The sequence below is a fragment of the Rhincodon typus genome, chromosome 20, assembly GCF_021869965.1.
Source record: "Rhincodon typus isolate 14 chromosome 20, sRhiTyp1.1, whole genome shotgun sequence".
NCBI lineage: Eukaryota > Metazoa > Chordata > Chondrichthyes > Orectolobiformes > Rhincodontidae > Rhincodon > Rhincodon typus.
The window spans coordinates 24,388,773-24,407,940 of NC_063351.1; the positions used below are offsets into that span (position 1 = coordinate 24,388,773).

The following is a 19,168-nucleotide window of genomic DNA, read 5'->3' on the forward strand; positions in this document are numbered from 1 at the left end:
AAGTTTTATTTTGAAATTTAACCTATTTTTCTAATTAAACTGTTAAGAGATGTTATTAAACACAACTGGAGCAGGTGCGATTTGAACACAGGCCTCACAGTCTAGGGGTAGGGATACTACCACTGTGCCACAACAGGACCACAAAGGGCAATTTAAATGCTGCCCCTGATTAAAATCTTAAGGATCTAATTGTAAAGGGCCATAGACTCTGCCTCTTAAAAATTTCTTGAACAACTTTAACCTACTCTTCCCCCAAGTAAGCGGATCCAAAAAAGGCAGTTACAAAATTTACTCACAGAAGATCTGTAATTCTCTGCCACATGAAACCTCACAGGACTGCACCGTCCATAGCATTGATTTAATACACCGACAGGCAATGTTATACTAGCTTGTCATCTGCCAATGTCTTCCATATGAACAAATATTATATATGGTGGAACACAAGAATAGCCAAACTATTCCAACCTGAACATAGCTTATAATAATGACAACACAGAGTGGAGCTGGAGGAACACAGCAGGCCAGGCAGCATCAGAGGAGCAGGAAAGTTGACTTTTCAGGTCAATACCCTTCTTCAGAAATGGGAAGTGGAAGGGAGCTGGGAAATAAATAGACAGAGCAGGGGTGGAACTGGGGAAGGTAGGTAGGATAGTGATAGATGAGTGCAGCTAGGGAGTGGTGGGGTTTGGTCAGTGGGATGGGTGGGGCGGATAGGTGAGAGAGAAGATGGACAGGTTGTGTCAGGTCAAGAAGGCGGAGGCGAGAGGGAGTTTTGGAAATGGGATGAGGCCGGGGTTGGGGAGATTTTGAAACTGGTGAATTCCATGTCCTCGCGCTGTAGGCTCCCTAGGGGCAATATGAGATGTTGCTCCTCCAGTTTGCGGGTGGTGTTGTTGTGACACTGGAGGCGGCCCAGGAGCATCTGTAGTTCTTGCTATCTCTATAGCTTATGATAATGTTTCACTAGCTAATATAGGATAGATGACAGACAACTGGAGTGTTATCTATTAAACCTCATGATACATATATCCAGTAGTTACTATTCGTCTTGAGAGATTACTGATCTCCTCAGCATAAAGAACTTACTTATTTTTAAAATCTATATCTAGAATATGGCCGATGTGTCATCGAGTTACAACGTGACCAAACTGCCATGAACAATCAAGGGGTTTTTTTTGGCCTTTCAGTGGAATTAGAAGCTAGTAAATAAGTATTTTTTTCAGTGAATTAAGACATTCCTACTTACTAACAGGCTCTGACTGCTATGCCATAAACTAATGACTTTATACTTACAAAATAACATCAGTAGTCTCCCTTTTCATGCCTAAACAAATTACTGATGTGGAAGCTGTTCCCTATGTGTGCTTCCTCCAAAATGTTCAAAAGTTCCAATATTCTTTTCTACTAAGTAATTACTTTACTGCATGTTTTAAACAGCCACGCTTCCATTGGTATCATTCTAGTCTCTGAGCTAGGGAGTCTAGCTTCCACTCCAGAGATCCAAGCGCAAACATCAAGGCTGACAATGCCAGGTTTCTTTCACTCTCAGTGGGCAGCTCTATTTTGTGGAATAGTTCAGATTTGGAAGTTCTCCCTGGTTTTCTGTCTGACATTAATCTCTTAGTCAACATCACTATGATAATTTATTCATCTTTATCGCATTATTGTGTGTGTAGGTGTTCACAGGGTGCAAATTAGTTGTGACATTTCCTCCATTATACTATTTACCAAACCTCAAGAAATATTCAACTGGCTATAATGTGCTTTGGGACATCCCAAATTTGTGAGAAGTCACTACAGTAAACTTTTTCAATAACTGGCACTTTTGGGACCAGGAGTGCACTGGTTGATCAAATATTTCAGTTGATCACGAGGTCCACATAATATAAAAACATGCAATTAAATAATAGAAACATAATGCAGGGATATACACATCACTGTTATTCTTTATTTACAGCATAAGTCACTTAAATAATAATGTAACTTCGCCTTAAATAAAACTTATTGGCAGACAGCCTTCACACTCGCACCCTCAACTGACTACTCCGACATTGCAAAGGTCACTATAATACAGTAAAGCTCCAGTATTTGAGGTAAATAACTATTGCTTGTTTATTGACAGTGCCAGTTCATAAATTGCCAGTTAAAACAAAGTTTACTGTACTTTAAGTGCAAGGCTTTCCTTCTTTTATTTCGTCTGATGGAATGCCAATGAGAAGGAAGTTTTCTGAAAAAACTTTATATGGTTTGTTTGAGTATTGCAGATTCAAATTTGCAAAAGTTCTTGGCTTTCTTTTCCTCGTGAATGACTTTTATGTTTACTGGTATGTGGATCGTCAGCCTCCAGAGATTCAAGTTATCTTGGCTTTCAGCTACAGACATACGAACATTGCGACAAAAATCCCAAAAGGGAGCCACACTATTTGCATCAGGGTCTATGAAAGAGCAAACCAGGTCATATAGCTGCGGGGTCTCATGTCAGACATTCAAATAACATGTCCTATCCAGTGTAGTTGGTTTTGACTGGTGTGAGAGAGATATTGGGCTTGTTGCTGCTGGGTTGCCTGTCTTGCCACCCGATTTGGAGAACCTTGTAAAAGGTACCAGTGGTACTTCTCAACAGTTTGGAGGTTCCTGCCGTGCATTGTCCAAATCTCCAAAGCATATAGGAGCATTGACTAAATGGCCTTATTAGTTAAACAACTGGAAAACTAAGATTTTGTTTCAAACCAGTTCCCGTGGGATAATAACCCACCTCATCAATTAAGATGAATGGTGAGACCCTGGAAATAAATATCAATTTACATACCTTGAAAGCTTTATCTTAAGGAAGGCAGACATAAATGACAAAACTTGTCATAGCTATCAATACGCTAGGTCAGCCTGCAGCCAATTTAGAAAAGAATATTTGAGGATCAGGATGTCAAACCCAAAACTAAGGTTATCATTTACCAGGAAGTGGAGATACTGTTAAACTATTACTTTAAATATAATGCTGGTGTCACAGTACAAAAATGGCATGATGTAGATAGACGTTGTGCAAGTTGGTCACTAGAAGTAAGCAAGAAAGATCAGAGTTGCTATCAATTAATCTTATGTCACAGTGGCTGCTGAGTGGAGACATGCCAAACAGAGACAGTCCAATGTACCAGTAAACATAAAAAAGTCAAAGTCATTCACGAGGAAAAGAAAGTCAAGAACTTTTGCAAATTTGAACTGCCATAATCAAACAAACCATATAAAGTTTTTTTCAGAAAACTTCCTTCTCATTGGCACAAATTAATTATTCAATAATAACCTGTGCCAACTCTGATTCATTTAGTAAAGTTTAGCCTCTGAGTCCTAAGGTTCTGGGTTCAAGCGCCATTCCAGGATTCAAGAACAAAAGTCAAAGTTGACATTCCAGCGCTACTGAGGGAGCACTGAAGACCCATCTGCTTGCTTGATTGAATGAATGTAAAAGATTCTAAGTCAGTATTTCAAAGAAGAGCAGGAGAGTTATACTAGTAACCTCAGTGTTCCCCTCAATCAAATTACAAAAAGATTATTTCATCATGATAACACTAAGTTATTATATGCATATTGGCTGCCACATTTTACACACACACACAACAGCAACCAAACTTCAAAAGTACTTCATTGCTTAAGAAATGCTTGGAGACATCAGGAGTCTTGAAAAGTACTATATAAATGCAAGCTTTCTTTTTGAACAGAAAATTGTATGAAAGAACAGAATAATAAACATTAAAATACTGCTCCGAGGAATATTATGGAAATGCAAATTATTAGATGGGCACAACATAGTGCCTCGCTGTGCAAAAATAGCTTTCATTTAATGTTTAACGAGTAAGTAAAAACGGGTAGACAAACAGCAGAAGGAAGGGAGCAAAAGTATACCTGGTTTCTCTTAGAAATATAGATAGAAGTAACACACAAGAGATCCAAGGGTAAAAGGATTTTCTGAGGATATGGGTGCGTTGTTGAAGGAGAAGCCCTGATGGTGAAAAAAACAATGAAATCCCATGTCAAAGAACTGATAGTTTTGAGCAAAAATGCAGAGCTAAATACCATACCTTGTAAAGACTTAACTGAACAAGAACCTTAGCAAATAAGAGACAGAGAGTACAAGAGTGCAAATGGGAGTGCACGAGAGAGAGAGTGAAGGCTGTGGTCTGGATGAGAATGTAAGACATGATGCTTTGGATTTCAAATGCTTAAAGAACAGTGATTAAGGAGGTAATGTTGCTTCTTGAGATGATTGTTATATCCTGCACCAATATGGAACTCAAACAAACAAGGAAGATTTAATCACTCTGAGCACAAGTTCTCTACATCTCAACTTTCAACGACATGCCTGCTACATGCAGTGAACTAGCATTGATCTTACAAAGACCTTGATAAATCAATAATCTAACAATATTTTTGTGTTTCAAAGAAATATTTCCAGATAAGACTACCAGGTTCATCTATCGTCTCAAATATGACGCATGATGATGAAAAATAACAATGATTAGCTATCTCTATTCATTCTGCAGATACAAGACTTAGAGTGATTAATAACTTAGCATTATACATCCTCAATGTTTGATTAATCTTTAGAATAGAATATGTCAAAAAAGTTATATCTGTCGACAATTGTATATGAGTAAGAAAGAATATAATCTAAGTACATCTACGTCAGCTCATTTTCGTTGACTTGAAAAAGGCGTCAAGAGTCAGGTAGAAAGGCACCTTCACATCACACAATCCCTTATGGAGAGTGCAATTTTGTTCCTATACAGAGGAGAGAACTTAGCACCCAACGAAGCTGACGAGGAACCTATTCAAATCAGCTGCAAAACTGAAGCTTGGCATCTGTGACCCATAAATTGTAACATTTGCATTCATCATTCCAAAATATTGATGCATTAGAGCAGGAGGCATGGAAATTTAACTGTGTGGAGTTCTATAACAGTGAATGAAACTGTATTTATTTTGATGTAAGAGGCCTGACAGGTAAGGCAGATGGATTCAGGGCATCGATGGGAACGTAGGACTGGGATATCACAGCTATTACAGAAACATGGTTCAAGGAAGGACAGGATTGGCAACTCATTGTCCCACAGTACAGATCTTATAGGAAGGATAAAAGAGGAAGCTAGAGAGGAAGGAGATTGGTGTTTTTTATTAGGGAAAACATCACAGCAGTACTGAGACAGGATATTCCTGAGGGACTGCCCAGTGAAGCTTTTCTGGGTAGAGCTAAGAAGGGAGTGATCACTTTGACAGGATTGCACTATCGAACCCCCACAATTGTCAGCAGGAAATAGGGAGATCATAGATACCTATAAGAATAGTACAGTTGTAATACTAGGGGACTTTAACTTTCTAAATGTAGCCTGGGACTGCCACAGTGCTAAGAGCTTGGATGGGGAGGGATTTGTGCAGTGTGCTGAGGAAAACTCTCTCAATCAATGTGTAGATAGCCTGACTAGAGAAAAAGCAAAACTCAAGCTTATCTTGGGAAAAAAAAGGCATGGCAAGTGACTGAGGTGCTGCATGGGGTGGTGGGGGGGAACACTTTGGGACCAGTGGCCATAATCCTGTTAGTTTCAAAATAGTTATGGAAAAGGATAGGTATGGTACACAAGTTCTAAATTGGTGCTGGGCCAATTTTGATGGTATTAAACACGAACTTTCAAAAGTTAACTGGGGGCGGCTGCTCACAGGTAAAGGGTCATCTGGCAAGTGGAAAGCTTTCAAAAGCGCGATAACAGAAGTTCAGGGCCAGCATGTTCCGGTAAGTGTGAAGGGCAAGGCTGGTCGGAGTAGGGAACACTGGATGACAAGACATATTGAGGCTCTGGTCAAGAAAAAGATATATGTCAGATACAGGCAGCTGAGATTATGTGAATCCTTGAGGAGTACAAGGGATGTAGGTGTACACTTAAGAAGGAAATCAGGAAAGCAAAAAGGGGACATAAAATAGCTTTCGCAGATATGGTAAAAAAGAATCCAAAGAAATGTATATTAAGGACAGGAGAGTAATTAGGGAGCAAATAGTGCCTCTTAAAGATCAACAAGGTCATCTATATGTGAAGCTATGAAGAAGTGGGTGAGATCCTAAATTAATATTTCTCATCAGCATTTGCTGTGGAGAAAGACATGGAAGCTAGGGAACTCGGGGAAATAAATAGTGGTCTTGAAAAGAGTTCATACTACATAAGTGGTGGTGCTGGACATCTTAAAATGCATTAAGGTAGATAAATCCTCTGGACCTGATCAAATGTATCCCAGGACATTGTGAGAAGCTAGGGAAGAAACTGTGCGGCCCCAAGCAAACTTATTTGTATCACCGACAGCCATGGGTGAGGTGCCTCTGGAGGGTGGCTAAAGTTGTGCCGTTATACAAGAAAGACTGCAAGGAAAAACCAGGGAACTACAGCCTGTTAATCCTAACATCTGTAGTGGGTAAGCTGTTGGAAAGGATTCTGAGAGACAGAATACACATGCAATTGGAAAGGCAAGGACTAAATTAGGGATAGTCAGCATGGCTTTGAGCGTGGGATATCGTGTCTCACAAATCTGATTGAGTTCTTTTTAAAAGAGATGACTAAGAAGATATTTGAAGGCAGAGTGGTTGACATTGTCTACTGGACTTTAGCAAGGCCTTCATCAAGATTTCGCACGGTAGACTGGCTAGTAAAGTTAGATCACATGGAATCTAGGAGAGAGAGCCAACTGGCTACAAAATTGACTTGAGGGAAGGAGACAGAGGGTGGCAGTAGATGATAGTTGTTCAGACTGGAGGCCTGTGACCAGTGGCATGCTGCAAGAATTGGTGCTGGGTCCACTATTGTTCACCATTTATATAAACATTGAGGATGAGATTAGAGGAGGCATGTTAAGTAAGTTTGCAGATGACACCAAAATACGTGGTATAATGGACAACAAAGAAGGTTATCTAAGAGTACAACAGGTTCAGTGAGCCTAGGAATGGCATATGGCGTTTAATGTAGATAAATGTGAGATGTTGCATTTTGTTAAGACAAACCAGGGCAGGACTTACATAACTAATGGTAGGGCCCTGAGGAGTGTTACAAACAGAGAGATCTAAGGGTGCAGGTGCATAATTCCTTAAAAGTGCTGTCACAGGTGGACAGGAAGAAAATATTTGGCACGTTTGCTTCCATTGGTCAGAGCATAGAGTACAGGAGTTGGGACATGATGTTACAATTCTACAAGACATTAGTAAGGCCACATTTAGAGTGCTGCATACAATTCTGGTTGCCCTGATATAGGAAGAATGTAATTAAATTGGAAAGATTGCAGATAAGATTTATAAGGATGTTACCAAAACTGGAAGGTTTGAGTTATAAGGAGAGGCTGGATAGTCTGGGATTTTTTTTTCCCGGAGCGCAAGAGGATGGGGGTTGACCTTATACAAGTCTATAAAATCGTAAGGGGCATAGGTAAGGTGAATAGCCAGGATCTTATCCCCAACATAGGGGGGTCAAAAACTAGAGAGCATAGGTTTAAGGTGAGAGCGGAAAGATTTAAAAAGGACCTAAGGGGAACTTTTTCACACAGAGGGTAGTATGTATATGGAGCGAGCTGCCAGAGGATACGGTAGAGGCAGGTACAATTAAGACATTTAAAAGATATTTGGACAGGTTCTTGGATAGGAAAGGTTTAGAGGGATATGGGCCAAATGCAGACGAATGGGACCAGTTTAGTTTAGGAAACCTGGTCAATAAGGACACATTGGGCCGAAGGGCCTGTTATCATGCCGTATGACTCTATAACTTAAGTACAGTGTCGGTATTGTACACAGTGCTCCAGAAATGGTCTCACCAATGTCCTGCACAGCTGAATCATAAGGTCTTTACTCTTGCATTCAATTTCCCTCAGAATGAAACGTAACCTTTCATTAGATTTCCTGATTACTTGCAGTACTTGCATACTAAGTTCTGTGATTCATGCACTAGGGCACCCATATTTCTCTGCATCTCAGAGTTCTGCAACCTCTACTTAGATAATATGTTTCCTATTTATTCTTTCAACTAAAATGGTCAATTCTGCCTGTTCCCACATCATATTCCACTTGCCAAATCATTGACTACTCACTTATCCTATCTCCGACCCTTTGTACGTTCCTTTCGTCATCTTCAAACTCATGCTCCAACTTATCTTTCTCTCATCAGTAAACTTAGCTCCCATGCTTGTGGTCCCTTTATCCAAATCATTTATATAAATCGTTAAGGTCGAGGCCCAGCACCGACCTCACTGGTAACATCCTACCAGTCTAAAAAACAACCCACTTATTCCTACTGTGCTTCCTATTAACCAGCCAATCTTCTATCCATGCAAAAATGTTATCTAAGATAACAAGGTGTAAAGCTGGATGAACACAGCAGGCCAAGCAGCATCAGAGGAGCACGAAGGCTGACGTTTCGGGCCTAGACCCTTCTTCAGAAAATGTTATCTATCAGGTTTTACTTTCCACAATAACTTTTTATGTGGTGCTTACCAAATGTACCCTGGAAATCTAAATACAACACATCCACTGATTGCCTTTATATCACAACACAAATTATTTCTTGAAAGAACACCAAAAAAATTTGTTGAGCATGTTTTGTCTTTAACAAATCCATGTTGATACTGCCTGATTTCCTTGAATTTATTCAAGTACCTTATTATAAACATCTTTAATGACAGCTTCTAATGCATTACATTAACTGTTTTTCAATATAAAGGAATCTTCTCCAAATCTAATGACTTTTGAAAAATAAAAACAAATGCATCAAAACGTTAGGACAGGCATTAGGAAACATTGTTTTCTCTCAGAGGGTTATCGGTCTTTGGAATTCCGTACTTCAAAAGGCAGCAGATGCAGATACTTTAAATAATTTTAAGGAAGAGGTAAATAGATTCTTGCATACCAAGGGGATGAAAGATTATCAGGGATATGCAGAAATTTACAGTTGAGGTTAAAACTAGATCAGCTATATTATTCATTAGCGCAGCAGGTTTGAAGTGCTGAGCAGCCCATTCTCGTTCCTAGTTTGTAGATTTATATAAAAAAGTAACTAATGAGACTGATTAAGACACTAGGATGAAATACATCAGGATCTACAGACTTCTCAACTCATAGTTCTAACAATTTACTCAGTACTACTTCCTTGGTAATTTTAATTTTCTTGAGTTCCTCTCTTTCTTTCAATTCCTGATTTACAGCTACTTCCAGGATGTTACTTGCATCTTCTTTAGTGAAGACTGGTGCAAAGTATCTGTTCAATTTGTCTACCATCTCTTTGTTCTCCATTACTAATTTCCCAGACTCATTTACTTTATTGGACCAATACTTAACTTGTTAATTTTTCTTTTTAAATGCCTAAAGAATCTTGTATTTTTAGCTAACTTGCTCTTGTACTCTTATTCCACCTTAAGTTAATCTTTTAGTAATGTTTTCTTGATTTAATTATTCCTTCCTTTTATATTGTGCCCAGTCTTCTGACCCGCCACTTATCTTTGCACAACATTTGTTTTCTTTTGAGTTTGATATTATCTTTGACTTTTTTAGTTTAGCACAGATGGCAGGCCTATCCCTTAGAATTTTCTTATTTGTTGAAAGGCATTGATTCAGTGTTTTCCGGAATGTCTCCTTAAATGTTTGCCATTGTATCTCTATTGGTCCACCCTTTAATCTGAACTATCAGCTTACTTTTGCGAGCTTTGTCTCATGCCCCCCAATTGCCCTTATTTAAATACAAAACAGTAGTCTTTGATCAACACTTCTCTCTCTTCAAAGTCTATAATCGTATTATAGTTGCTGCTACCTACCTGCTGTTACCTTCAGTAACTAATCTTGTTGGTCAAGACCAGAACTGTAACCTTCCCTCCAGCTGGTTCCATGCTGGTCTAAGAAATTGTCCTGAAAACGTTCAGTGAATTCCTCAATTAGACTACTTTTTCTCCATCTGTTTTTTTTCCAGTCTTTATATAGTGTAAAATCTCCCATGGTAATTGTCAGACTCTTTCACAAGCTCTTGTTATTTCTGCCTTGAAACTCTCTCCTACAATATGGTTATTGTAAGGGGCCCTGTACACTGCCCCCACAAGTGACCTCTTGCTTTTATCTCTTCCATTCTACTTCTTTATTCGAGTTTTCTGAATTTAAGTCATCCTCTATTGGGTTAATAGCAACTTTAACTAATACAGCCATTCCTCCCCACTTTCCAAGCTGCCTGTCTTTCCTAAAAATTGCATACTCTTCAATACTCCAGTCCCAATCTAGGGCATCCTGAAAATATACATCGGTACTGGCCTGCAGATTATACTTATTTGTCTCCATTTGTATTACTAGCTCATGTTTTGTTTACAGTGCTACCTGCATTCAAATACAGTGCCATACCTCTTGTTCTTTTATTAATTTTGTAACCTCTAGTTTCATCTTAGATTTGAAGTCTCAGACAATGACAGGAAGGGAACAATCATTTCCCACATTAAGGACTTTCTCTGTTGCCTTTGCTTCACCACAAATTCCCAAATTTCCTTGCCCTCATTATTAGCTTAAAACCCGTTCTACTTCCATAATTATGTAGTTCTCAAAAACACCAGTACACCAGTTCAGATGTAGACTATCCTAATGATACATATTCTATTTTCCCTAGTACTGCTAGTGCCCTACAAACTGGAACTAACCACTCTCACACCAGTCTTTTAGCCATGCATTCTTCTTTATAACCTTAATTGCCTTAGAATAGAATAGAATAGAATATCCTTTATTGTCACGTGTACTCCAACATAGAAGTACAGGAGTACAATGAAAAGTTCTTACAATGGCTGCCTTTAATGGCACCATCTGAGGTATGAGTACCTAGGTACAAATTTTGGATACAAAGAGGAATAAAAGGAAAAGTAGTAGCATTATTTACAGTGTTAAAAAAGAAGTCAGAACCAAGATAGTTAGAACATAGTTAAAGGATTTATATTACTATCCAGTAAAGAGCTTCAAATAGCAGCAGCTCAGCACGTGGTCTAATCAACCACATCAGGCCCCAGCCCAACAACTGTGCCGCTGCACTCCAAGCCTCCAGTCCGCTCCTCACCAGCACTCAGCTGCAACAAGGTATGTTGTGCTGCACTGGGACTCGCTTCCCCTCACGTTGCCCCAGGACTCATTTTTTCTCACATTGCTCAGGGACTGCTTCCCCACACACTGTTCTGCATGTGGCTCAGGTAATAATCCTGACATTATTCAGAGATTAACGAGAACGTCTGTGCTTCTGCTTCTTAATTTGGCATCTAGTCCTCACACTGACTGTGTAGAACTTCTTTCCTGGTTCTAACTATGTCACTGGTGCCTGCAAGGACCACTGAAAGCTCATCTCCAGTCCACAGCAGGTAACCTGAAGCCTGGCACCTGGCTAGAACATTCACTCTTTCCGGCAGTGAACAGTGTCAATCTCTTTGACGAACCTGACCCCAACAGATGCAAAATACCAATTGGCTCCCCCTGCTGGAACTGCTTCTTGTACCATGGTCCCATGATCATTTAGTTCATCCATTCCATAGTCAAACAAGCTCAGAGAACCTCGACCTGTTGGACAACTGAAGAGGCTGATATTCCTGTCCTCCGAGTCCTCGATTAACTCACTTGCAATCACATCTTCCTGCCTCTGACCATAAACACCCTATTCTAAGAGGTCTAACTGCCTTCTGGTACAAAGAATCTCAGTAACTTCTCTCCACCCTGATGCACAACAGCATCCGTAATTTAGCCTTCAGCTCATAAACCCTGAGCAGAAGCTACTCAAGCTTTAAACACTTAGCACAGATATGATGGCCCTTGATCAGTGATATTCTTGAGCACCAACAGACTGCAGCTATTAAAAGCACCTATAATTCCATTCTTCATGATTTTTTAATTAATTAGTTATATTATTCAATTATTTGTTGATTTTTGTGTATTATGTTAACTTTGCCACAAATGTGTATACTACATTAAAATTTGAGAATAAAGTAGGCCTTAACCAATTAATAGATACTCACCAAACTGCTAGTTCCTTTTGCTGTAGTGGAGTAAGAAACAAGACCTATCAATCAGCCCTCTGCTTGTTGCTGATGTTATTCTCGTCAGCCTTTGCAAATGTTGCTTTCTTTTGGCCGTTGGAGCGCAAAGAGTGACCACTACGTTGCGCGCTCTCTCGCTCACGTTTTATCTGGCATCCACCTGCTCTCTCTCATGAGGTGTTTTATCTGATACCCATGCTTTCCCTCTCTTGCCACGTTTTATACATTGCCTGCGCTCTCCCTTTCTCACTGTGTTTTATTTACTGTCCATTTTCTCGTTTTCTTGCAGTGTCTTATCTAGTGTCCACTCTGTCTCTCAGTATTATATCTGGTGACCGTTTTTCTCTTGTTATTCAAAAATTAACCTACCAATGCCTTAAAAGTATTCAATGACCTGGTCTCTACTTCATTCTGGGGAACAGTGTTTCACCGACTCAGATCACTTGAAGGGAAAAGATTACCCTCACCTCTGACTTAATTGCATATCCTTCATTTTTAAACTGTGCCTCACAAGGGGAAACATCTTTTTATCATCTAGACCGTCAAGTCCCATCAGGATCTTACACGCTGCACATGGTTAATGCACGCTTCAGCTCTGGAGTTTCTTGACTTTTTAAAAAGAAAAACAGCAATGGGATTTTAAGCTGTTTACAAGCACACACATTTTCCTTCAGCTTCCTTCGACAAAAAAAGGAGAAAACCATGATGCCAAATATTCCTACTCTTAAAAGTTAATTTAATTGGTTCAAACCCTCATTTGCTTCAAATCAACATAGTACCAATATAGCTCAAAACTTGAAAGATGCCTTAGCACGATAAAAATGTCATTTTAATTACTGGAAAATCTTACTCACCATGCTGTGTGAAGAGGTCACTGTGCACTATTTCTATCAAACAGTACAGTTTCTGAAGCACAAGTCTGCCTGATGGAACTTTGTGGATAAAGTCTGTAAATAGTTTACTGTACAAAAAGGCAGACAAGTCACAATTAAATTATGATCAAATTAAGGCCTTAAGCATACGATCAAAGAATTCTTTATATATAGAGATTATCTTGAGGTTCACCATACGACTATCAGAACAATCGTGTAACTTATAAGTAAATTCCAACACTACCTCATTGTGCAGTGAAAAGTACGATATCGTTTTGTGATATGGTATTACTGGTTTATAGTTCTTATAACTCAATATTTAAAACTAAAATATTTGAAAAATATATATAATATTTTGATAGTTAAAACATTTAAGGACGCATCAGTCTTTTTAATCTGGATTTTTGAAGTCTATGCATGGATACCGAAACACAAAGCACACTGTTAAGAGTTTAACTTTCAAAGAAACGATTTTAAAAATATGCAATTCTTTACAAACTCTTCATAGCTTGACAATCATTTTCTTCTCCATTTTAAACATTAGCAATTACTGTCTCAGCTAACAAGTACCAGAATAACATCTCACAAAAAAGATAAATTCCATTCAGGTTTATTTGCAAATAGATCATCTTCTGTAGATGGATCATAAAATTTTTGAGGATTAGTAGAATGGGCAATATTGAAAATACACGTTACAAGAGAACTATAGGTTCAAAATTGATCTACATTATTTTTACATAAGTTGTTATTTAATGAGCTGCCCATCTTAGTTCGGTTGGAGGCAGGAAACAACAAATTTGATGCCCTCATTTACGTGCCAGTACATACATAGTGAAGAATCTACCATCCAGCTGGTTGCCCCTGCATTCGGCAAGGTGCAAAACAATATGGAGCATGGCCAGTTTCTCTTCATAAGAGCAGACTTCTTAGAAGGTAATTGCATCGAATTATAACTGCTGTAAAACACAGTGGGGAAAAGCAGGGATGGGATAGGGTAGGGGGAAGAGAGACAGACAGGAAAGGAGAGGTAGGAGGATCAGGAAGTCCTCAGAAATAAGTGACTAGGGAGGGGATGACTAGGGAGATGAATTCATGGTGTAGAAAACCTAACAGAAGACCACAAAAAATCTAACTAGTTTGAGATGGCCAATGTCAATGAATGCATTTCCACATGACATTTCCCACTCATCATTTCATCCGTCCCTCATATTGTTCAATACATTATGCCTTTATCACATGACTATTGCTACTATCTGACACACGGGACTCTTATATTATACCCTCATACTACATACAGGGCATTTTGCAAATTCGTTTCTCAAGATAGTCAGCCATACAAGCCATTGAAAGTCTTTAGCAACACAGTACATGGTCAGGAGACCAACCATCTTCCATAGTACACCCTCAGGCAGCATTACAGATCCAACTGTCATGCCACATCAGTCAGACAGTTTGACCATTGAAAAGACCATTTATCTTGATATTAAAAGAATCAATATCAGAAAAAGACACAACCCCAATTTGCAATGCCAGCAAAATCTGCTATTCACCCACCTTAGTCCAAATCTAATAAGACAATGACTCCCTATTACTATGCCCAGGAAGCTAGGTCAGCAACTTGAAAAGCTTCATGACAGGAAAACAAGTGGGGCAACAACTCTGAAGAGTTTACCAGGTTACAAAAGAACTTAATTTTTCTGGTAAGGTCAACGAGCAGCAGAAAATATTTATTTTAGGACGGCACCTTGGATGCCCTGCTGCAATAAGTGCAGTAAAGGAGTGCAATCATGTTTTGACAAAAGTGGCAGACTGGGTAATTCAAAATCTGGACCAGCTAGGTGCAGGAACTGCACGGCACAAACGAATCGTCAAATTGCAAACTGGTTCACTAATGGACTCTGAGTGGGTAAACTCAGAAACATAATTTATAGTTCCAAACAATCAGATACTGTTTTGCATTCAATGCAGAAGCATACTTAAGTAATCAGAAACGCGTTAAGGCAACTCAGTTCTTACCTAAGTTCCTTGGGATCAAATACCAATTTCACATCATTGACAATTGTTGGCAGGTACTTCAAAGCTGCTCCCTATAAATATCATAGATAAGATATGCTCAGCTTGGAATAGAAATTGACAGCCCTCAAGCCCATTTTTGGGGATGGCTTTTATTTTGACATGGCAATTTAAACATTCAAGCTTTTTTTTAAAAAGCATTTCTGAAAAATTCCAGTCATGTGATCTCAATGTTATTTCAGAGCAAACACATTATTGACAGTTTAAAAAAAAAATCAGCCCTCAAAACATTAAATCTAAGAAAAAGGATTGCCCACTGATAATAAAGCGTTGATACAGTATTGAGCCAAATATCTGAAACACTGAACATAACTGTGTTTATCTGTATGTTGACATGAAAGTCACTGGGTGGACCATCATTTATTACACGTAAGCAATTGCTCTCGAGAAGACAGTGGCAATCTGCATTCTTGAAATGCCTGCCGTCCATTTGGTGTAGGTACACTGTGCTATTAGGAAATCTGTTTCAAGATTTTTGCCCCAGCAATAGAGAAGGATCAGTGACATAGCTCCATGTCAGGATGGTGCGTGGCGTACAGAGGAATTTGCAGGTGGTGATACACAATGTTGCTGCTGTCTTTGTCTTTCAAGGTGGTAGAGGTCTTAGGAGACTTGCTGAGTTTTTTGTCATGCATCTTGTAGGCGATACATACTGCTGCCACTGTGAATCAATGGTGGAGGGACTGAAGATTGAATCAGTAAATGATGGGGTAGAAACCTCATGGTATCTGCTTTGTCACGGATGGTGTCGAGCTTCTCAAGTGTTGCTACAGCAGCACTCATCCAGGAAACTGGAAGGTTTCCAACTGTGACTTGTAAACACTGGAAAGGCTTTGGGGAGTTACTTATCATAAAATGCTGAGCTTCTGCCCTGCAAATTGAAGCCAAAGTATATATATTTAGCAGGTCCAGTTTTATTTATGGTCAAAGCTAAATCAGCACTGATTGATATTGGAGTATTCAGCAATGCTATTACCATTGAATATCAAAGGGCGATTGGTTGGACTCTCCTGTTGGATATCGTTGTTACCATGTGTGGTGCAAATATTATTTCTTAAACTTACAGAGGAGACAGAGGTGGGTTTTAACCATTCGTAAGTGAACATCCATACTTCAGATCTTATGGATAAAGGGAAGGCTTTTGATGAAGGCATATAATACAAGCCTGAGAAAATCTTGCAATAATGTCCTGCGGCTGAGATGATGAACCTCTGACAACCACAACCATCTTCCCTTTCGCCAGGTAGGACTCTGACCAATGAATAATTACGCTCATGACTTCTTTGCATTCCTTAATGCCACACTTGGTCAAATGTTGCCGTGACATCAAGAACAGTCATCCTCACTCCCCACCCCTGCCAAGTTTAGTTCTTCTGTCCATGTTTGCAGCAAAGCTGTAAGAGGTTAGGTACTGGATGAGTCTATTGGAACCCAAACTGAGCATCAGTGAGCATGTTATTATTAAAGAACTGCGATTTGGTAGTACTCTTGATGACACCTTTCATGTTGATAATGTGGAAACTAACCTGGTTAGATTTTCCCTGCCTTTAGGGTACTGCACGTACCTGGGCTGTTTTCCACAATGCTGTAGATTACAATACACAGTTGCTCAGGGGTGCAGCAAGTTCTGGAGCAGAAGGCTTCAGTATTACGTTGTCACAGTTCATAATCTTTGCAGCACCCAGTACCATCAGCTTTTTCTTGATATCACAGGGAGTGGATCAAATTGGTTGAAGGCTGGCATCTATGCCCAAGGAGGCTAAATGGATTGTCACTTGGTTCTTCTGGCTGAAGATGGTTGCAAATGTGTCAGCCTCCTATCTATGACAATGATGGCAGCTTCTCCAAAGGATGCTCTGAAATGTCCACTTTCTTCCTCAATCGAGGATTCCCATCCTTCAGTCCTCACCACTTCTCCTCCCTCCCATAACAGCAATAAGGATCCCCCTTGCCCTCATCTATCATCCCACCAGCAGCCACATCCAAAGGTTCATCAGCCACCATTTCCATCAACTCCAGACACAGATTCTCCTCCCCTCCCTTGTCAGCCTTCCGCAGGGACCTGACCCACTCACCCTCCCCACATTCCTATGGTACCTTCCTATGTAATCACAAATGGGTAACAAAGTGTCCGTTTTCTTCATCCCTTCTCACTACCCAAGGCCCCAAAAACACCAGCCAGGTGAAGCAATGATTTACCCGTACTTCACTCAATCTAATCTGCTGTATCCGCTGTTCACAACATGGTCTACTCTATATGGGGAGATAAAACGCAGACTGGGTGATAGCTTTGCAGAATATCTACATTCTGTCCACAAAAATGGCTGAGCTTCCTGCTGACTGGGCTTCAACACACCACTGTTTCCTGGCTAATATCTCAGTCTCAGGTTTGTGCAGTGCTCCAGTGAGGCTCACTGCTCGCTGGAAAAACAGCATCTCATTTTCCTGTTGGGGATTCTGCAGCCTTCAGGGCTCAATATCAAATTCAATAAATTTTTGGACGTGAGCACCTTCTCCTATGTCCTTACCCTAAACCCCACACATCGGGTCTTGTCATCACATGGGTTTCTACCACAACCATCCCATTATCAGCTACTCATGGTCCCAATTAGCAGCTATTCATGCCCCCAAACTGACCTTTACTCATTTCTTTATCTGTTGTTTCTCTCTTTCTCCGGGCTTCATGTCCACCTATCGTTTCCTCCTTCCTCCTCCCCCTACCCCATCATCAGCATACATACACTAACTTTTCCTAGCTACAATCCATTCTTTAGAAGGGTCCAAAACCCGAAATGTTAACTCTGCTTTCACTCCACAGACGCTGCCAAATCTGCTAAGTTTTTGTTTCTGATTTCCAGCATCTGCAGTTCTTTGGTTTTTTCATAGGAATGTAGTCCATTTGGCTCAGAGCCACTTAATACAATTGTGACTGATCGAACACTTCAATCCATTTTACCCACACTATCCCCATAATCCTTTCCACCATTAGTAATCTGAAATCAATCTCTACTTTAAATACACTCTGAGAATAAACTTCCATAACCCATTGGGGTAGAGATTTCCAAAGATTCACAAATCCTTAGAGTTAAAAAAAAATTGCTCATCTCAGTCTTAAATGGCATCCCTCTTTCTTTTAAATTGTGATCACTAGTTCCAGCCAAGCAAACAGGAGAAACATCTTACTTTCAACTACGTTGACTATCCCTTTTAATATTTTGTAGGCTTCAATGAGAGCATTTCTCATTCTTCAAAACTCCAGAGAATACAGGGCCAGTTTGCCCAATCTCTCTCATAGGACAGTCCCATCGTCCCAGGAATAAATTGGCAGAATCTCATTGCTAGTATCAAGCAAACCAGAGCAATTAAAAAGCTACAGAGAACACAAAAATAGAGGGCCGAGTTGAGTAATTTTTTAGGACTCAAATGCCGGTGTTCCTTAAGCTTCCTTGCATCTAACATATTGCTTATTGAAGAACATTGTTCCTAAGTACAAATTGTCTAGAAGAATTTAAAAACAGTGAGGTTTTATGGATGTAATGATGGTGAAACTGTCGCTCTTCATTTCCTTCACAGCTGTGAAAGTGACAGTATCTGCTACTGCCCACACAGATGCAGTTAAACATGGGAACACAGAAGCTACTGTTCATTATTTCCTCCTTCTTCACAAGATGTTAAGTCTCTGCAAGTGGAAATCTTAGAAATCACTTGATCTAATGCGAACTTCCAATTTTTTGAATTATTAATGTTGTCGTGTAAACCATTGAAAAGCTACATTTTGTTGAATGACATTGAGCTTTTTTTTATCCTAAACAGCTTATGAATTCAATTACTGAACAACTTCCCTGGGAGATAAAGTAGCATTTTATAAATGCAGGATGACAAATTCTTCCACTGTGATTAAAAAAAAATTGATATTTAAAATCACATGCTTTTAAAAGTTTATGGTATTCTAGCTTCTAAAGTCCATCCACGTGGTCAAACTTTATTTATCTCTTGATGACAAAGATTATGGGAAAGATTATCAGTGTTCCTTATTCCCAGTTTGCTGACTAAAATAATTTTTCTAAGGTTTTGGAATAGATCTGTAGCTCGGGTTGTGGGCGTTGAGGTTGGTTGGCTCGCCGAGCCGGTTTGTTGTTTTGCAGACGTTTCATTACCATGCTTGGTAA

The 19,168-nt window shown here is 39.6% G+C and overlaps 1 protein-coding gene across 1 annotated transcript in view; it reads right to left on the bottom strand.

The window, feature by feature from the left end:
* Positions 1-19,168, bottom strand: part of LOC109919487 (dedicator of cytokinesis protein 1-like) — a 344,368-nt gene that overhangs the window by 146,503 nt on the left and 178,697 nt on the right. The window contains exons 25-26 of the mRNA XM_048609182.1: positions 14,943-15,013; positions 12,909-13,015 (exon numbers count right to left, since the gene is read on the bottom strand). Coding sequence (XP_048465139.1) covers positions 12,909-13,015; positions 14,943-15,013 — 178 coding nt within the window. The remainder of the gene's footprint in view (positions 1-12,908; positions 13,016-14,942; positions 15,014-19,168) is intronic.